Here is a 15,267-nt window from a genome sequence, read left to right as displayed (position 1 = left end):
AGAGGATTAAAAAAAATAAAATCCACTGTAGAAGACTTAATGCCACTAATAACCAAGTTTGCTGCATGTGAAGAAATGAAATCCTTCACACTGATGAACAATTAAAAATGTATTTTAATTCTACAAATTTACAAGGGGAAAAAAAAAAAAAAGGAAGAAAAAAAACCAGAAACTGTTCCAGGATTGTACTTCAAGTTTTCCTTTGTCAAATTCTGTAATGATCCTTGGCTTGTCACGTTAATTCCAGTCCTCTAGTGGAATGCAGCACTTATACTCCACACCCAGGCAAGAGCCTTTGAAACTGTGATGACATTCCCCCTGCGAAAAACATCTGCTCTCCCTGACGGGAAGAACAGAACCAGGGCACTTAGAAATCCACTCACATGAATGGTTCTCTTTTTTTCCCCTTCTTTCTGAGTTTAAAACTTGAGGCTGAAACCAGGTCCTGCAGCAGATGCTCCTTGATTTGTGGTGGTCAGATGAAAACCTGTGTCTTTCAGATCATCATCACCCTGTAAAAAACACACACGATATCAGTAAGTGTCTGCACGTGCATTCATCTCTCCAACACAAAAATCAAACTTTTTAAAAAATTTTAATCTAAATAAAAAATTGAAGTATCTTTAAGAGAAGAGCAATAAATATTTGACTATGTATTGACATGATGATTCTGTGAATCCAACAGAAATTGGATTTGAAAAGGAACAGAGCAAAAGCTGGGCTTTCATGCTGTCCTCGTCAGGCAAGTACAGGTGAGTCTAAGAGTTCCAGGCCCTGAAAAGCCAATGGAACACAGTCCTCATGCACTTTTCCCACATCAGGATGAGGACATCTGTCAGCCCATGGCAGGAAGGACAGCAGAAAATGCCAGCTGCTGATGTGCTGTGCTTACCAACTGGCTGTATCCAAGGCCTCCCTCAGGCGGCCGGGGGCTAGTGCCACGTTTCACCCTTTGCTGTTCGCTTTTTGCTGGCCAGGTTGGAAACATGGAGGGGTCAATAGGAAGGGGAGTCTCTCGGAAATACTCGTGCTTCAAACCATCTTCAGCAGTGATTCTTCTGGCTGGATAGTACGTCAAAAAACTGAAAAGGATTTAAAAAGACAATGAAGTAGGGAAGAAGGGAGTCAGGCAGAAAGAAGAAACACTTAAGCCCCAAAAGTCTAAATTCTTCAGAAATGCATTTTAGAATTTTCCACTTTCTAACAAAGAATTCTGTTAACGAGCGTGATTCCTTACAAATGGACTAACACAGAAAGCTAATTTTAAAAGCATGCTTCCCACAGGAACCTGTAATTAATGGAACTCCATACCAAAAGGAGCCTTTGCTAGGGATCTGTTTAGATGAGTGTATATCATTGAGACACCGCGCTACTGCGGGTAGTCAGACACAGCTCAAAAGGGATCCAAGATGGTTCAATTGAAATATTTACAAGGCTTCTTTGCTTTTTAGAGAAGACAACTGAGATTATATAGATACACCACATAACTGTACAGCTCGTGGTTGACTATTTTAAACATTTCACAGTGCAGAAACGTGTGTTACTGTACTGTTCGTCCTACCAGCCTTTGGCCCTGACTATCCAAAATCTGTACATGGAATGGGTTCCACTGCCTTCTGTACACTTTTTTTTCTTCCTTTTTTCAATTGTAATTTAACAAGATCCACCAGCAGACTGCAAAGAAGACTCCACAAGCTGACTCACCACAAAATTAAAAATAACATTAATCAGCTAAAACTACTACTAAAACATTTTCCTGTTCTTCTAGGACATAGGTGTCCAAGAATAATCTTGGACTGAGGTTTAACAGCAGGTGTTAAAGAGCATGGTATGCTGAACAAAGCTATTGTGAGTGAGGAATAGCACTGAAAGAATGTCACAGACCCTTCAGCATGTTTTGACAAGATGTTAAATCTAATAAAGACATACCACACTTCACTACAAGTCATTTTCCACAACTACCGTACAAGTGAAAACATTTTCCCAAGGATACTCTAGAAGCTAGCACTTACTTGTTCATCAGATCAAAGCCCTGATCAGAGAGGAGTGCTCCAAATCTCTTGCGCAGATTGTTATAGGGATATTCTGTGAACGTCATCTTCTTTACTGCTGGCAGCTCGTTGTAACCAGGCCAAATTTTTTCGCTTGGAGTACCCAGATCCTACAGATTAAAATGTCTTCTTAATAAACTCATTGTAGAGTGCAACCCTTCTGCTTATTCATCATGCAGTTACAGGAGTTGATAAATATCCAGAGAAAACAGATAAAATACAAAACATAACGTAACCCTAGCCTAGAATTGGTACTGTAAAACAAAAAAACAAAGCAGTGAGCCTTTTATTAAGGCCGAATCTTTGTCAAAGAGCTACAAGCACTTTCATTTTCCTACTGCTCTACTATAGCTGCCTCTATAACCAGTCAGTTAGAATCCAGAGGTGTTAAAAGCGTTACCTTAAAGACTTTGTTAATCTGGTCGATTTCTGACTTCCCTGGAAACAATGGTTTCTGAGTTAACAACTCTCCAAATATGCACCCTACAGACCACATGTCTATCGCTGTTGAATATTCCTAAAAAAAAAGGAAAGAAGGTACCTTATAAAATCAGTAAGATAAAAAAAAAAAAAAAAAAAAAGAAAAGAAGAATCTGCTCTGACCAGAACATGTACAGTCATCCCAATACCCAAGACATGGGCCTCAACTGTATTTATTCAAAAGTCAAAGTCGCTGTGAATTCAGAGTAATACCCATAAATACAAAAATACACCAAGATGAAGCGTGAAAGTTGCCACAATGCTTCACTCAAACAGCATTACAGCTAGCAAAGTGTTCTAAAGTTGCCCAGTGTTTCACAGAGGTCCTTACCCCTTATGTTCCCACAACAGCAATCTCAGGTTATGGGCACAAAGCTTGATCTCCATGATATATCTTCTCTCTTAAATGTAGCTTTTTCTCCTTTCACAAAAACGTCTTTGACAGATAGCATAGGGCTTCTTCTACTTTTGCACCCATATTTTTTGGTGACAGTGCAGTATTTTTATTCTGGTGTGGTAGATAACAGGTAGGGAACATTGCCAGAATGTTGCCAGTATCTTGTTCTGCTCTTGGGTGTCACAGATTTTAGACCAAGACAAAGAAATCCAGCTGCCTAGCATTGCAGTGGCAGTTCCCACCAATCCATAGAAGTCCAGCAGCACTACCACATCAGCAATATAATGGAGACCAGCTCAATCTGTCACCCACCCATCCTCTGTGGAAAGCGGAACCTTTTTAGCTTTGTTAATGGGAAAGATAAAATTGAAGTTTCAGAATTTCCACTTCTAACTAAGTCAATATAAAGAATCGAGCATACTTATACTTTGTTCATGAATTATAAAATAAAGTTAGTCTGAAAAGTTATTCCTCTAGCTCCCAGAAGAATAAAGAGACACAAACCTTGGCTCCAAGCAGCAGCTCTGGAGCCCTGTACCAAAGCGTCACAACCACTGGTGTGTAAGGCTTCAGTGGAGATCCGTATTCTCGGGCTAGTCCAAAATCTCCAACCTGAATGAAAAGAGAACCCCACAGAGAAGTCATTTTCCACCCGAGGAAAGAGTTTTTGTTACATTAAAACATTCTGTCCAGCTCTTAACATAGTGACAATGCAGTGTAATTCTGCAATACGAGATTTTCTGTAAGTGTGGATACATTTCATGAAATTCTTACTTTTAAAATGCCTGAATGACTGAGCAACAGGTTGGAAGTTTTCAGGTCTCGATGAAGTATCCAGTTGTCGTGAAGATGCTTGACTCCTCGCAGTAATTGAATCATCAAGGTTTTCACTTCACCTGAAGGGAAAAGAAGCCAAATACATTTAAAAGACGCAATCTGTCTTTTTTTTGTTTGTTTGTTTGCTTGGAGAAAAGGGGGAGGAGGGGAAGGGATGTTGAGTTAAAAGCACACCATCGATTGCACCATAAAAATGTGTCGTAGAACAAAAACAGTTAAACCCAAAAAGCTGCCAGTACAGCACAATGAACTTGAATAGCTGGAATGCATCCAAGTAATGCTCAGAAATTAATGCTTCTCAACAAAGTGGCCAAAAATAAAACCCAGTGTTCACTTCCAGTCTAGCACAGAGGAAACTCCCTCTTAATTTCAAATCTGAACTTCAGTTTCACCCTCAGCATGCGAACTGGATTCCATCAGCCAAACATCTCTATGAATACCAGCACTGCCAGCCTACCTTCCTATCTTATCTGCTGTCAGTGGAATCAGATTAGACAGAGAAAAAGCAGTGAAATCTCTATTCCAAAGAAGGCTCAGAGGACATTCCAAGGCAATATATGTCATCGTGCAAGCTAGCTCCCTGATGTCAGTACAGCCCAAAGACAATGGGGTTTTTAGAGGTCAGTCTTTCAATTCTGACTATTAAAGGAGACTCTGGCAAACACTACCTGGTAGAAATGGTTGTTTCATTGTTTCCATCAGGCTCTTGAGATCATGTTCTACATAGTTCATTACGATATATATTTTATCCATATTACTGCCTACAACGATTTCCTAAAACACAAAAACAAATGATCAAAACAAGCACACACTATTAAAAATAGCATGCAAAAATGAATTTTAGGAATTTACTTGGCAAGAGGACAAACACAGCCTGCCATTGGTAAAATCCACGGAAAACCTATATTAGATTCCCAAGACAACAGCTTATTTTTGCAAAATGGCAGATTTTGTATAGACAAAAACTATGTATTTAGTTTTACAGGTAGTACAAAACTGCTTATATTAACAAGCTCTGCTAGGAATGATAACATTTTTATGAGGCATGTTAAAAACCAAGAGGCAACATTTCAAGAACAAAAATCCTTTTGAAATAGAAGGTTTCTGGACTTACTCTGACAGTGACAATATTTAGATGCTGTGCTTTCAGAATAGTATTTATTTCTCTAAGAGATGTAATGGGGAAGCCTTCCTTTTCCTTCTCCATTTTCAGTCGCTTCAGCGCCACAATTTCATCTGCAAGAAAAACAGAATTATTAACTGCAGACTCCCCATCATATAGCCAATAAAATTCGTTTTAAGAGGTCCCCCAGTGTTCTTTTACTACTTCAATGCATTTGAATGAAAACTGTCACAGAGGACATTATATTGAACTTACGAACAGTCGGTCTGGCATTAGCAGTGTAAAAACAAAACAGACAAACAAAAAACTGCCAAATTTAAGGAAAAGTAAGAAAATACAGAATACAAATCCAAAATTTACTTCATGAATTTTAGCATATTCCAACGTAACTCATCCCAAAAGAGATTAAAAGGAAAAGCCTATTCAACTCTAAATCCTCAGAGTTTGGATGAGGTGATAGAAATGCCTCAAATACAGTTTATGTCTCTTTTAAGACCCAACTCAAAACATTACCAAAGTGAACAATTTAAATAAATCTGCTTTTGCATGATATTATAGAGAATAATGGCTATGTCAGCCTCTGAGCCAACGCCTCAAGACAGATAAGGAAAAGAAGAAGGAGCTGATGGCAGATATCCAGTAAATGAGTGAAGTCAGAGAAACCATGCCGGCTGTACACTCCCATTCCCCAAAAGGAGATCAAAAGGTCATATTATTCTAAAATAAACAGAGAAACTGAGACATCGAGAATTTTAACTGTCACCAAAATCACAGCTTGTCAGTTGGAACCTGAGAATAACAATAATTTCTAAACCTGCTCTAGAACACAATTATTTTCACAAGCTCTCTTCACCATCTGCCACTTCTATTGAAAATTGCAGATACTTAATTTACTGTGCTACAGCTCTCTTTGAAAATGACCAGCTTGCAAGACAGTAACATATCACTAGTGATGGCAACACTACAGGGAAAAAATAGAGATCAGAGCCAAAAGAACGGATTGTATCTTACATTATCTTTTTCCAGGGAAAAAGAAAAGCTACACTAATATCACAGTTTTTGTTAAAGCATTCAAGCAAATATTTCTTTCACTTGAGAAATCAGCATGGGAGAGGAACACAGAAATGACCTGATGGTTGACTCTTGCACCATCCATAGGAAATGCAATAATTTCCTCCAGACGCTTGCCATTACAAACCAGGTAAGAAAAGAGATTTTGAATTTTAAAAATATAAATCCACTTGTGTATGGAAATTTCTTTCTACAACAAAATACTGCAGTATATACTCATGGCACACAAAACAGTGCATTTGTGAATTCTCTCATCAGTCGCTGTGTTTAGCGTGACACCTGGTGGCACACTTATTTAAATTCAACCAACCAATCAATCTGTTAACTAGCTAAAGCAAATCACAAACCAGAAATAATTGCCTAATGGGCCAGAAACCGAAATCATATTAACTGATTTTAGCATCCAATAAAGAAATTACTTCTGAACTCAAATAGCTGCTAGCAAAACCCATACGTCAAAGTCCATGTCCTCTTAAAAGCATAGATTAGCCTCAAAAAAGGAAGAAGCATTTTAAACATTTTGTTTCTCAATGTAGATGCAGAACCATAATTTGCATATAACTGCAGCTCTAAATTTATATATGGGACACAAGTAGAAATTAGCTAAAAGAAAAATTACCTTTTTACAGCTTTCCCCTTTCTTAGGCAGGAAGACTGGTACAAAAGAATATCAGTTTTGTGCTTAAAATGCAATCTGCAAGGCAAGATACCCGAGCTGTATTTCTCACTCTACCACAGACTCCCCTTTCTGTACTCCGTGGTCAGTTATTGTGAAGGTTGCTTGAATTTATAAAGCTCCACTGGCAGTTGTGCAACAGAAGAGTCTACAGAAATGCAAAACACACTAGATGCAACTTGTGCGTAGTTCTTACGCATGACACTGATGATTCCGTATTTTCAAGAACAGGTAAATTAGCAAGCTTTCAACTTGCTAGTCCCAAAATTCATAGCAATCCCCACAGATGACAATAGCTGTCATGGCAACACAGATCTTGATTGAAATGTTCTTACATTAGATGATAATTATGACACAATGCTTAGCTAATACCATGAAGATAATAACTGGAGACCGCTTATACTAACCAGTCTTTTTGTCTTTTGCTCTGTACACCACACCATATGTTCCCTCTTCAATTCTGTTCAAACACTGAAATTCTTCCACACTACGACATCCCTGAGAAAAGAAAGAGGCAACATTTACTTCTGGAGTGTCTGCAGGAGCGTTGCGCTTGTTTGTTCTAAGAAGACATAAGTTAAACTTACGCAACTTCACAGAAATAGTTAAAATTTACCAAGAGAATTGAACAATATGGTTAGTAATAATCAAAGGTATTATACTTTTATCTATATGTAAAAGTCATCTCACTTGTGCTCCATGCATGTCTTTTACTCGTCAAGGCAGTAATATTCCACACAGAAACGCGTATTTTGTGATGTTGAGTCAGCAAGACATATTCTGCCCGTAAACTATTTCATGCATAAATGCTACTGCAAATGTTTATCACGTTAGTGAAGCAGCTCCTGAAATCTACTTGCGTATGCCATGCTCAAGCACCCTGTAAGAGATCCTCTACCTGAAGTGCGGGAAGGTACTTAGGAAGCTCTTGTTTCAGTTCAATGGGGGAAGAGGCTGGGGAGTCGGGAATATAGTCTCCTTCTGTCATCGCGTTGGACTGGGGGGTCCCCTCCCCTACTTCCTCTTCTTCCACTTCGCTTCCGGCTGAATCTCGATCAAACCTCGACTCTGTAACTTCAAAAGTCAGAATCAGTCGTGGAAAGAGGGGGTCATTTGGAACAATTAAGTTCAGCTTTAGACAAATAAGGGAAGAGAAACACTGATCACTATAAGACAGCAAAGGTATGCAAATTTTGTTGGTGGAATACTGAAGATCAACGAGAAGAAGCCAAATTTCTCCTGTTTGCAGAGAGATGATGCTTTCAAGCATTCCAGTTTATAGTCACGTACGTACAATTTCCTGAGTTAAACACGGCACATCAAAAAAATAAATCTTTAACAGAACACAAGAAAAAAAGTGACCAACTATCTCTCATTATGATTGCAAAGCTGTTTTGATGAGAGGCCAGGACAAGAGACCCAAAACGAAAAAGAAGGAAATTGTAGCTCATTAGACTAGGATCTGATTTCCTCTAAACCTAGACCTTGGTTCAGATTTCAAGGAATTTCTGATGCTGACACGAGAATGGCCTTAAAACGCAAAATACACAATGCCTTAGAATGATGGTAAAACTGCAACAACAAATAGATTTCAAATATTTTAAAATATTTTTAGAAATAGATTTAGCAGCAAAAGTTGAGACAACCATTTCTTTATGCATTCAGTATTTGCATTGTACCAACTGGGATGTGGTTTCCATTCTCCCGTTCCTCCTCTTCACTCATTTCTTCTTCGCTCACCTCTTCTGCAAGACAGAACCAAGTTCAACCGAATCAACTCGGCACTTCAGTAGTTGATTGCAATGCAGATCACTCTTGAAATGCTTTTCTAATTTATTGTGCCTTCTTTACTGTTGTCTAGTTCGTGACCTCATACTTGCTTTTCACTTGGAAAACAAATGCTTCCTCAAACTCAACAACTCAACATTAGTGGGGAGACTAATGAATGTTTGCTTAGTAATTCTGATGGATTTTAAAGAAAAATATCCAGATAGTTTTTTAAAGAAAAATATCCGGAGTGGGCTGCTGTGCTTTTTTCTGTATTAATTAAAGACAAGAATGGCTGTAAGACTTCTTTTACTAAACCTTTTTAATTTTTTTTTATGTTCATGTACTTGTACTGTAATGAAAAAAAAATCTGATATTTGCAACTGAAACAATTCAAAACCAACAGAGATATGTGTGTCTCACCACCCCCACGCAGACAGCAGAATTGTTCTCTACAGATTGTCTGTTACTGTCCAATACAAACTTATTTGAACTGTTAGCATTACACCATTTAGGAAGTCACAAATGGCTTTCAGTTTTCTTATCTGGCTTCTTAGACAAATAATTGGTATTACCTTTATATGAAACACTAAAATGTGACTTGTTCTTTTTTCTTTTTAGCTATTTTGACCTGTCAGGTCTTAGCCTATCCTAGACTAAGAGAAAAGGAAAATACCCAACTAAAATACAGGATGGGAAACAAAGAAAAGCTGTAACACACCACACTGGGACCTGCTTTACATTACTCACCGGCTGACTGCTCAGACACTTCTTCAGAATTGCTTCCTGTCTCCTCCTCCTCCTCCTCCTCTTCTCCCTCTTCCTCAGATCCTTCACTGCTAGACTCTTCCTCCTCTTCTTCTGAGCCTGATCCAGACTCCGCTGAGGAATAGTAAAACAGGGAACTAAGTAGATACACTATCTAATAACTGTGTTTCCTCAAACAGACAATTGTGTGATTAATTGTATCTACTACATTGCATTTGATTACCTGATGAAGACTCTGCTGAACTGGTTTTTCTCTCACTGTCACTGATATCTTGCAAGTCTGAAAGAGGATCTCTCTCTTCTGGTTTCTCTTCTTTCACTGATGATACCACAGAAATCAAAAACAGGGTGCAACTGAATTTCACTTCTACTTATAGGACTATGAATACCCAGATAACTAATTTACTTTCCCTGGGCATTAAATTGGTGCTGAATATTCATCCAATACTGAGCAACCAAAAATTTTCACATTCTCCTCAAAAGGCAGACAGCTTTTCTGAGCTGCAGTGGTGCACAATCAACAGCCACAAATGTGGAATGTTGACTTTTTTTTTTTTTTTTAAACGTGACATAGGCCTACACCCCTCTACGTCAGATATGTATTTACAAAAAAAATAAAGGCGTAATGTGATAACAAGCATGACCACGACACAGAGCCTCATTAACATACGTACACAGTGCTTCCTGTGAGTGCTAACTGCTCTCCTGCGGTCCCTCTAGATCACTATGAAAGGGCACACACAAATAGATGTTGATCGATTAAACAGCAAGTTCAAAGGACTCACTGCCTGCCTCTGCCTGGAATTCCAGCTGACTGCACTGGGCATTCAGCTTACCTCAGGTAGTTACACTGATTTTTACAGCTACACACATTAACAAAGCAGACACAGAGCGCTTCTTCTTTAAACAAAGACATCCTTTTTGTCAGTCGTGCAGTTTCTCTACTCACAGTTAGGACTGTCTATGTACCACATTCTATCTTAGAAAACAAAATTCACCATCTAACCAGAATGCTGCTTTAAGCACTTGTTTTCTTCTACAACATGACAATATTAGTCATGCTTAAGCTGTGTTGTTCCCTCTAAGATTGTTTTTTAAGGTAGCTTAGTTCCTAACACCAAATGCAAGTGGAACTAGTGCAAACAATCCCTTTTTAATCTGCAAAGAAATTAAATTACAAAAGTAGAAAAAAAAAATCAGCTGTCTTTCATCACTGAATGAAGTAACTCACTTTGAAACTTCTTTAATGACTACCCCTACTACTGAACGGGAAAGATTCATTCAATTTGTCACTTACACAATTACCTGCAGAAAAGCATTGCTTTAGAAAACAGTGCATGTGCCATCCTTCTCCAACACTCCAGAGTTATGCCACCAGGGCTGAAGTGGACATCACTTTTCATACAGCGCACAAGGGATATATACTAAAAACCACACGCTACCCCAGAACGCCTCTCCTAGCCTCCAGGCAACGACATTATGAGGTGGCAAATGCTACCTGGTTTCCTGCTCTCTCCTTGCTCAGGCTTGTCTCTTTGCTGTCGTAATGGACTGCGACTCCAGGGTCTCATTTTCACTTTGTCTCCATATTCTTCCCTTACTGTTCTATGGTGTGCAGAAACTAGTGAAAACAAAACCAAAGGAAGTTGTTAAATCTCCCTGCCCTAATTAAAATTCTTCTGTCTGCCACAGCCACCTGCTTTGCACATTTCTCCTTACAAAATAGTCATGGGGAAGGGTGGAAGTGGAACCTAACTGTATCTAGGAGAGCAAAGATACCTAAGAGAACAAAGGACTAGGATTCACCTCGTGCACAATACAATATGGGTTTGGACTACTTACAGAAAGGTGCTGCCATACTTAGGAAACAGATGCAAGATGCCCTCTATCCTATCCAGTAAACATCCCAAACCTGAGGCTTTAAAGCACGAGAAAGAAGTGGACAGACTAAGGGGATACATAAAAGAATGAAAACAGCTAAGGAGCCAACAGAACATTCAGAGCAATAAAAATAGCTGAAATGAAAGGCTAGGTACATCGAGGAAGACCTGCAAAAATACCCAGCACAAAGGAGCTGTTCAGGATGAGCGGAACTAGAAAGAGCAGCAATAAACATGACCTCTTCTGCTACTCCTGAGCAATCTTTGTCACAGGAATGGGTTCAGGTTTTTACCTCTGAAAGCTAGGACAGAGGTCATTTAAACAAAAATGATCTGAACTTAAAAAGCAAGAAATCTGATGCAAAGTGAGAGCTCATGTAGAAGTGAGTTTAAATTGACAAATTCTCAGATCTTCCCCACTTGACTCCTATTAGTCTTTTACGTAGCTGGACTACTTAGAAGATCTCTCCCCATCCCCTTACCATTTATTTTCCAAAAACCTTAACACACTTGATTCTGAGACTTTAGTCTCTACCAAATTGGGTTAGACTCAGCCAAGGAGCTCAGAAGCAACTGCAGTCATGACAGATACACACGCACACACACACAATGCACACGACGACTCCAGCAATTACATAAACCTTGTTTCTATAGAAAACCAGAGACTTATCGACTACTCCATATGCCAGGACATCTGACATTGTTTTATTTCCCTTTGTACAACTTTAGAGATTTTTTTTCCAGATAGAGCCACCACCCCACTTCCCACTTCTTTGTTGTTGTTGTTAATTCTGGCACTGACCTAAGTAAAAATTGCTTTCTATACCTCTGTCCCACCACTGTGGCAGACATTGAGCTCAAACAATATTTATACAGTTACCTTCTCTTCTGGCTTCCCGTTCCTTACGTCTTTCTTCAGCTCGCCTCTCACGTTCCTTTTGCTCCCTTTGTTCTTTTTGCTGCTCTCTGATTTTTCGCTCTCGCTCTCGCTCAAGTTGCTCCAGGCGATCCCTAGAAAAGAACTTTTGTTATTTTTTTGTTACGTTACAGTTCACTATAAATTCAAATTATGAAGTGAAGGTAAACTGTTTTCTGTAACCAGCTACAAGGCTGTTCAATTTCATTAGCAACAACACCACAGCAACGGAGCTTTCCAGCTGATCCTTTAAAAACAAAGGCATCAGCTTGAAAACTCGTGAGCTTCTGCACCTTTACCAGGATTTAAACACAAAGTAAGGAAGTTCAGTCAATAAATCCTACTATGCCAAACTGGTTTGCTGTTTTCTTTGTTACAGTAAAACAGTGAAAATGACTTCACTTAGAAACATCTCCTGTAATAAAGTCACTTACAAAGGCAATCAAAGTCAAGAACCCATTTTAGTTAGACAACACATTCACAGGAACATGGTACTGTCACCAGACCTTACCAGTTTTCGCTCTGAATTTGTGTGTCATTTCAGAGCAACGAAAGGTTAGAGATACTTTTAGAGGAGGAATCAGCTCATCTCTTTGTTAGTCTGTCCAAGGGTGGATGTACCTCTCCCTCCTGGAATGCTCCCTTGCCATTTCTCTCCGTTTCTGTCTTTCCCATTCACGTCGGGCCTTATCCTGCTCTTCTCTATGTCTCTTCCTACGCTCATGTTCCCGTTCTTTCTCTTTCACTCTGGCATGTTTCCCTAAACAAGCAAAAATTAATTTTGGAGTGTTACTGTTCAAAACATTTAATGCTCCTGTTTTCAAAAAGTAAAAGTAGAAAGGATGAAACTTACGATAACCTATTTCTATGCTCTCTGTACTTTCCTTAATGGAAAAATCCTGATCTGAAAGGGTGTTAAAAAATTAAAAAATTGTAAGATCTTGCACAAATGCATTGAAAACAACCAAAAAAAAGGTTGTAACAGGAATACAAAGTGTACGTTTCTAGACTCGTTAATACTGAAAGGATATTTGTCTCTTTACAGTCAGGTACAAATAATTCATCGCCCTGACTCAGCGAAGCCAGAAAGAAGCACAACAGACTTCAAAGAGCAAAAGCAGACTCTGGGTCCCTGACAAAAGTGGTTACTGTCCTCTCAAACGCAAACATGCACCTGTTGTTCTTTGAAGAGCATTAGACAAAATCAAAGAAAAAAAAAAAACACGGAAATTTAACTTCCTTTGTCTTATCCGAGTGTTTTCTCTGGTCTGTCAATTGTTGTTATTTACTGTCTATATAGCACCTGTTCAGCTCGACCTCGGAGAGCTACAAGAAGCATTAGGCAAACATATTAATTAACACTCACCTTCTGCTGAGTGACTACGATGTCTACGCTTCTCTTTCCTCTTTTCATCTTTTCTATGATGGGTTTTTTCTTTCCGTGACATTTGCTGGGGGGGTTTTATAGCCAAAGAATCATCTTCTTCTCCTCTACAACATCAGGCAAATTAATCAGCTGAGGAAGGTTACATGTACTGTCTAACAAATTGTGTTATTTCCTCTTAATTTTAAAAACAGCATTCTTTTCCTATTTTATTAATTTATATTAATTTCTATAATACCCATGAATCAAAGCATTAACAGTAAATTACAGAAAATCATAGTCATACAGATGAAAAGTCAATCTATCGTTACATACCAACTTTTAATACACAAGCAAACTAAGGATGAATTAAGCATCAAAGAGAACTCAGCGTGCCTTTAACAACATCTTGAGCAAAATATTTCAGGTAGCAACCAAAATTGGACCACACTACATTGTTAAGCCTGAATCAGCCCTTCAAAGAGATATCTGGGCATCTTCTGGTAACAGGAGATAAGATAGAACACCAACCTCCTCAAAAAGCTAATTTTTTCCCATTAAGATACTTTCAAACGCTCTCCTCAGCACTTCCACCATTTCATTTCAGCAACACGTTCTAAGATGAGAACTCTGTTCTCTCATTGTTACCTATCTTCCATAGAGTCTTCCCTCCTGTAAGGTGAATTTCTGATCGTTATTTCCATGCGGTGATCCCTCAACTCCCCCTCTTCAAGAGAATCCCGCTTCGAATCCCTATCATCCGACTGCCAAATAAACACAAGAAAGGGGAAAAACAGAATGGAAGTAATTTGTATGTCACAAAGAACAATAAAATAGTACTCAACTCTTCCATTTTTGGAAGAAAAATCTCCAGCTGTACAGCACGCTGACTTATGAGAGATTTTTGTAGTGTAAGCAGCTAAATACAGCTAGATTACATTTATAACAGTTCAGCTGTAATCGCAATGTAATTAGACAAGATCAAACAACTATTAAGCAGTTATATTAACTAGTGTTATTTTTAACGCAAAGTTACTCCGTATAAAATTGTAGAAAGTAATGTAAAAGTTATTTGAGAACATTTAACTCCATTTTTCTATAAAACTTCCGAAAAGGCTTTTAGGCGAAGTGCCACTGCCATTTAATTGTTGTTTTTTTTTTTTTTTAATTTTTCTAACAAACAACCACAAAATGAAGAAATATATAATAATTATTAATATATATTTGTGTTATACGTAATTATTGTATAAAATAACGATATTAATGACACGTATAACGTAAGAGATGAAACAAAATCATAGGAAAACGGTGCTTTCTGTCAAGCTTTGGCACGGGGGGGGCAGAGATCACACACGAAGCGTGCGTACGAGCCCGGAGGATCCCCCCCGGATCACAGAGATCCCCCCGGGATCACCAAGGATCCCCCTCCCCTGTCAGCTTACGTTCTTCATGCGCTTTATCTCTGCCTTCTCCTCCTGCTCCTTCCTCCGCTTCTTCTCCTGCAGAATCTCATCTAAAGTTTTCACTTTCCAAGAATCCTTTTCATCACCCATTGGAGTTTAAGAGCCCAAACCCCTGCGAATAAAGCACAAAAACCCCGCTCCGTTACCGAGCCCCTCAGGCCCCAGCCCCGGCCCCCCCCTCCCAGTCCCCTCAGCCCCCCCCTGCTCACCGCCGCCGCTGCCGGGCCCCGGGACGAGCAGCGCGAGGCGAACGCGTCACTTCCACCCGCCGCGGCCGGCTGATGACGTACACGGGGGGGGAAACACGGGAGCCGGGAGGGGCCGTGTGGGGAAGGGCCGGCGGCGCCATTTTGACGCCGGGGTGTAGGGCAGCGCGGATCGACAAGGAACAGGCGAAGCGTGGACTTCCCACAGCGCTTCAGCCCCCTCAACCTACTTAGTTTTTAAATAAATACCCAGCCCACTTAACGCTTTT

At 39.4% G+C, this 15,267-nt stretch overlaps 1 protein-coding gene across 2 annotated transcripts; it reads right to left on the bottom strand.

Annotated features, from left to right (window-relative positions):
• Positions 1-96: 96 nt before the first annotated feature.
• Positions 97-15,084, bottom strand: LOC118253431 (cyclin-dependent kinase 11B). Of its 2 annotated transcripts, none has more exons than XM_035557779.2 (20): positions 15,002-15,084; positions 14,772-14,904; positions 13,978-14,093; positions 13,333-13,457; positions 12,588-12,726; positions 11,931-12,061; positions 10,669-10,791; positions 9,394-9,489; positions 9,153-9,284; positions 8,315-8,380; positions 7,534-7,709; positions 7,043-7,133; positions 4,880-5,001; positions 4,434-4,539; positions 3,703-3,824; positions 3,433-3,540; positions 2,452-2,568; positions 2,013-2,161; positions 893-1,082; positions 97-512 (listed from the first exon to the last, which is right to left on the bottom strand). In XM_035557779.2, exons 2-20 carry the CDS (start codon positions 14,880-14,882, stop codon positions 420-422), a joined length of 2,313 nt encoding a protein of 770 aa, XP_035413672.1. In that variant the 5' UTR covers positions 14,883-14,904; positions 15,002-15,084; the 3' UTR covers positions 97-419. The 2 variants fall into 2 exon arrangements, with proteins under 2 accessions (XP_035413672.1, XP_035413674.1); XM_035557781.2 differs by having other exon boundaries at positions 7,534-7,703.
• Between the last annotated feature and the right edge of the window lie 183 nt (positions 15,085-15,267).

This window comes from Cygnus atratus, chromosome 21 (assembly GCF_013377495.2).
Source record: "Cygnus atratus isolate AKBS03 ecotype Queensland, Australia chromosome 21, CAtr_DNAZoo_HiC_assembly, whole genome shotgun sequence".
Lineage (NCBI taxonomy): Eukaryota > Metazoa > Chordata > Aves > Anseriformes > Anatidae > Cygnus > Cygnus atratus.
The sequence above is the reverse complement of the archived record's forward strand: the minus strand, read 5'-3'. Positions and strand labels throughout refer to the sequence as shown.

Excerpts from the sequence above, each read along its gene's own strand:
- LOC118253431 (XM_035557779.2), bottom strand. The coding sequence starts at position 14,882 with ATGGGTGATGAAAAGGATTCTTGGAAAGTGAAAACTTTAGATGAGATT. Across the intron at positions 8,381-9,152 it reads AGTGTCTGAGCAGTCAGCCG|AAGAGGTGAGCGAAGAAGAA; the intron begins GTGAGTAATGTA and ends TCTGTCTTGCAG. Across the intron at positions 2,569-3,432 it reads AGCTGCTGCTTGGAGCCAAG|GAATATTCAACAGCGATAGA; the intron begins GTTTGTGTCTCT and ends CTTTTTTTTTAG.